The sequence below is a fragment of the Solanum tuberosum genome, unplaced genomic scaffold (genome assembly GCF_000226075.1).
Source record: "Solanum tuberosum cultivar DM 1-3 516 R44 unplaced genomic scaffold, SolTub_3.0 scf00174, whole genome shotgun sequence".
NCBI classification, from domain to species: Eukaryota; Viridiplantae; Streptophyta; class Magnoliopsida; order Solanales; family Solanaceae; genus Solanum; species Solanum tuberosum.
Window position 1 is genome coordinate 211,457 of NW_006239103.1, and position 5,581 is coordinate 217,037.

The 5,581-nt window shown below is 25.9% G+C and overlaps 1 protein-coding gene across 1 annotated transcript in view; it reads right to left on the reverse strand.

Moving 5' to 3' along the window:
• Window positions 1-288, reverse strand: part of LOC102605994 (protein NRT1/ PTR FAMILY 5.2-like) — a 7,555-nt gene extending 7,267 nt beyond the window's left edge. Inside the window, exon 1 of the mRNA XM_006354389.2 lies at window positions 32-288. Within this exon, the coding sequence (XP_006354451.1) occupies window positions 32-164 (133 nt within the window). The 5' untranslated portion in view covers window positions 165-288. The remainder of the gene's footprint in view (window positions 1-31) is intronic.
• Window positions 289-5,581: the final 5,293 nt, after the last annotated feature.

Genomic DNA, 5,581 nt, shown 5'->3' on the forward strand with positions numbered 1-5,581 from the left:
GGGGGGAGAGGGAGCTAATAAGATAACATACCAACAATGAAGGAACAAGCTTTCCATCCACCAGTATTGGATCTAAGTATAGGATTGCCTTTGAGATCCACAGTTCCATCTTTTGTGTATCCATCGTCTTGTCCATTTTCATCCACATATTGAGAAGTTGTCATAATTGTAGTGAAATGGATAAAAAACCCTTTAGTCAAATGTTATGCTAAAACTTCAAAAAAAAAAAAAAAAACATTATTGTGAAAGTATAGAAAGTTTGTTATCACTACTACCTTTATATAGACCACAACTTTTTCTATATCTTGAGTCATTCAAGAGTTTAAGGTATACTTAAAAGGTCTCGGTCGGGATGAATAGGATATCTTCACCCTTAATTAGAGATTTTAAATTTGATTTTTAAATTTAAATTAGATCCTGTTAGAACGTGTGTTTTTTTCCTTAAATAAGTCTTATGTGACGAAAATTTAGATTAATTAATTATGATCAGCCTAATATGAATATCAAATACTAAAAAAAAATATAAAAGAATATTTATACAATCAAACTATAAAAAAAGATAATTATAGATAAATCTCAATGATAAATAACTACTAACCTGATAGGATAATCAAATAAAAAAATTTAACTTAAATTCACTTTCAAATCAACCATATGCTTAATTTTGTCAGTACTATTTTTTTGGCGTGGGCGTGGGGGTACATAAATAATTTGGGGTGAGAGTGGGGGTGGGGGTACATAAATAACTAAGGAAACATGGATTGTGTTGATCATATGATATGATTTCAAAATATCATATATGATTCTAAGCGTCCGAGAAGAATATTGTGTTTTAATTAATTATGTAGAAATCACATTTTTAATATTAATATTGTGCAAGATATGATTTGATATAGTGTAACACATAATGCTATGCCTGTAACTATAAATTAGTCTCTAGTTTATTAATTGTAAATAAGAAAATACAGAATACTTCTTCAACTCTTTTAATTTGATTCTTGATTTATCAATAATTATCATATTGTACATGTATCAATAATTTTTTATCAGGAAAAGGGTCAAAAATATCCCTCAACTTTGATTTATTAGTTGGCTATACCCCTACCGTTAAAATAAAGTTATTTATACCCTCGTCATCACTAAATACACCATTTATATCCTCAATTGACGAAAATCCCCAAATCAACTCAAATTAACCCAATTGATCACAACTACTTTCCTTCTTCTAATCAATGCCTTTTGCACCCTCGGGACGATCCCAGCAACAACAAAATCCTTCGTATGCAGCTTCTCATCAATGCCTTTTACACCTCCAACTGGTCACAACTACTTTCCTTCGTATGGCATGCCAGCTATTGATCCAGCGATATCACAGATCTAAGTTAAAGCAACGCATATGAATATTCTTCTTTTTTTTTTTTTTTTTGCTTATATATGTATTAAATAAAATTGTCATAGATCTGAGTTTTTGGGTCTCCGAGAAATTCCCCATTTCCATATTCATTTGACTCTTTTTTTCAGAGCATTAGAATGGAAAGCAATACTAATCTAAGAAGGTTGATGTTTAATGATAAAATCGATATTGTTTGCTGATTTTCTTAGAGTCAAACAAAATAACAATAATCTTGCAGGCCTTACGCGTTGTGTTAGAGCAACAAATGAGAATCTTCTCCTTCTTCTTTATCCCCTGTTCATTATTCGGGACGATCCCAGCAACAACAAAAGAAAACTCAGAAAATAAAAATACTCAGTCTCAAACCTTACATTTTCATTCAACACCATAACAATACAATAACTCCGGTTGAAAATTTTACATCTGCATCTAGGTTTATTAGTTCTTGAGTTTGTGGGGTTTGAGATCTTTTAAAAGAATGGGTAAGGAAAATGGGTTAAATGTTTATTGGGTTAGGTTTTTAGACGGGTCAGGCATTGGGTTTAAAATGGGGAATGGGTCTTTTTAAAAAATTTGGGTTAATTTGAGTTAATTTGGGAATTTCCGTTAATTGAGGGGTATAAATGGTGAATTTAGTGACGGCGAGGGTATAAATAACTTTGTTTTAACGGCAGGGGTATAGTCAACTAATAAACCAAAGTTGAGGGTATTTTTGACCCTTTTCCCTTTGTTATTTAAGCAGTGGGATGAACGTCTATTTAGATTACTCTGAAAATGTGAGTCTCCATCAGGATATTTCAATTCTCTAAATTCGAACCTAAAATATCTAATTTAGAATGAAAATCTTATTCATGACTGTTCCTTTTATTATATTGAACTTCACGTTTGCATCAAAACATAATTAATTAGTAGCATAAAATAAGATTAAAACTGAAAGTTGTTCACTGTCTTATTACCCATAAATGCCAAGAATGATCTTTGCAAGTTGAGTATAATTAAGAAAACATCTGTTTCTTCACTCTGCCATCCTTTAAACACAGATAGACAAGGGGAAAAAATAGGTCTCGAGTTTCAGTTTTGTGTTGGGAATTTTTTTTACTGAAAGCGTCATCTTCAAATAAATCATGCAGTGCGAGATTTAGATTTAATCGGGGCTTTGATGTGAACTCTGGACACCGATGAGAAACAAAAAGAAGAGTTCTAAAAGAAAAAACTATTTTCATCTAATGTCCTATACTCATATTGAAATTCGACTAAATTTAAATCAACGCATTATAGAATTTATTTTTTAGAGAAATATCCAAACCTCTGATTAAGAATGAAGAGATTCTGACCATCACACCACAAATCTATATTGATAGCAAAAAAGAGTTGAATCAAGTACTCAGGGTCGGAGCCTAATAAGATAGAGTATTTCATTCGAATCTCTTTTGTCAGAAGATTATAATATTTATACACGATTAAAATTATTTTATCTTATACATATAATAGATATTAAACCTCTTTTGATTTTTTCATATATTTATTTTTTTATATTTTAAATTCTTTAAAAAAAACTTTCTGGCTCCGTCACTAAAATACTACTGCAATTGCCATGTTGACCATTCACTCATTTCTTTTGACTTTGTTGAGAGAAATTTCATAATTTATAAAAGTGTTTTCTCATTTGATTTAATTTTCCCACCTAAGATTCTAAATTTTGGTGACCCACTGTTGATAAATTCCATATATAAAATCTTGTGCTAATTTTGACCTCCAGAAAATCAACTGCATTACTGGAGCCATATTAAATTTTATTTTTCTAATGAGCCATATTAAAATTTTCAATTTTGTTATTATATAGACATTCTCCTTTTATTTCATAATCGACTATCGTTCAGTAATCTTTAGAAGAAATTTAAATTAAATCAATAACAATATATTCAGTATAATTTCATGATAAGTAAATTTGTAAAGATTGTGATATACGTATAGCCCCATATTTTATTTAAAAAAATAAAATTGTCTATGATAAATACTCGACTCAAATAAAATATTTCAAAACTGGTTAGAAAAGGGATATCTAAATTAAATCCTACTTTGATTTTACAACCGCCAAGGATGGAAATCGAACCAAACTTATATATAAATAATTAGCAATTTTTTAGGTAGATATTAGTGTTTGATTTGACTAAAATATTAAATTAAAGATTGAATTCTTTTTATAAGCACATTTCGTTACAATTAGTCTATATGCTAGGTGGCACTTGAATCTTCCCTTTTTTTTAATTACTTTTTTTGCAGAATTTTCAACCTTGTTTTAATGGAATTATTATACAATAATTATGCTAATTTAATATATTGCTACCAAACTTAGATGTCTAACTCTAACCCACCTCCTCCTGCCAACAAGAAGAAAAATTAATAGAGAACGACTTGGTGTGTTCGGTGCGGAGGAAAATATTTTTTAATTTTTTTATGTTTGATGATCAGTCAAACTTTTTGAAAATTATTTTTATTAGGAAAATAAGTTCTTTAAAAGTAAATAAAATGATTTTCAAAGTGGAAATAGAAAAAAATAAGTTTTACAAGTGGCATTCTTTCCACCTTTTAACATGCTTCGTCTTCACTATCACGTCCATAGCGCGCTCCCATCCTCACCACCCTACACACCCCTATCCCACTCCTCAACCCACTTTTCATAATATTTATCTAAATTTTATATAAATACTAATAGTATTTTTACTTACATAACGAAACAAATTTTATATAAATACTAATAATATTATTACTAAAAAGTTCATTAAATCAATCTGTGATTTGCTTATATTATTATTATTATTATTAATCTTTAATTTATACTATATATTTCTTCTAGTTACTAGTTTTCACTCAGAAACAAGACAACATAAAAGTATTTTTTCTTTAAAAAAAAATGTCGTCGTACTATACAAACTCAAAATTCAAATTTACCTTTATATCTTTATTTATTATTACATAAGTAGAGATTATGTATTATATATACTAATCCTATATTATTTGTGTCAGTTAAGAAGTTAAAGGCAAATTACCATGGTAAATTGTAATATTGAGTACGAGGATTGTTGTGATAGAGTGATAAGTACTCTTTTATTCTTAGTCAAAAGTCTAGGGTTTAAAGTCCCTCCAGGTATGGAGTCATCTCACAGGAATTTACAATGTGAAACTTTTCTATGCGAATCCAAATTTAATCAAAATTCATGTGGATATCGAATATCAGGTGGAAATTCAAAACAAATATTGAGTAAGAGCCTGTTTGGATGGGCTTTTAAGCTGGTCAAACTGGCTTAAAAGCCAGTTTTTGACTTATTAAAGTGTTTGGCAATTATCAAAGTGACTTATTTTAAGTCAGAAATGACTTATTTTAAGCCAAAAGCTAAAAGCTAGGGGAGGGGAGCTTTTTTTTTTTAACTTAAAAGCCCTTTTATGTTGACCAAGTATATTACGTTTTTGCCCTTAATTCTTTTATACAATTCCCAAATTGCCCATATTGAATTAACATTATTATTATTATTATTATTATTATTATTATTATTATTATTATTATTATTATTATTATTATTATTATTATTATTATTATTATTATTATTATTATTATTATTATTATTATTATTATTATTATTATTATTATTATTATTATTATTATTATTATTATTATTATTATTATTATTATTATTATTATTATTATTATTATTATTATTATTATTATTATTATTATTATTATTATTATTATTATTATTATTATTATTATTATTATTATTATTATTATTATTATTATTATTATTATTATTATTATTATTATTATTATTATTATTATTATTATTATTATTATTATTATTATTATTATTATTATTATTATTATTATTATTATTATTATTATTATTATTATTATTATTATTATTATTATTATTATTATTATTATTATTATTATTATTATTATTATTATTATTATTATTATTATTATTATTATTATTATTATTATTATTATTATTATTATTATTATTATTATTATTATTATTATTATTATTATTATTATTGTTATTATTCTTATTGTTATTATTATATTATTATTATTCTTATTATTATATTATATTATTATTATTCTTATTATTATTATATTCTTATTATTATTATTATATTATTATTATATTATTCTTATTATATTCTTAT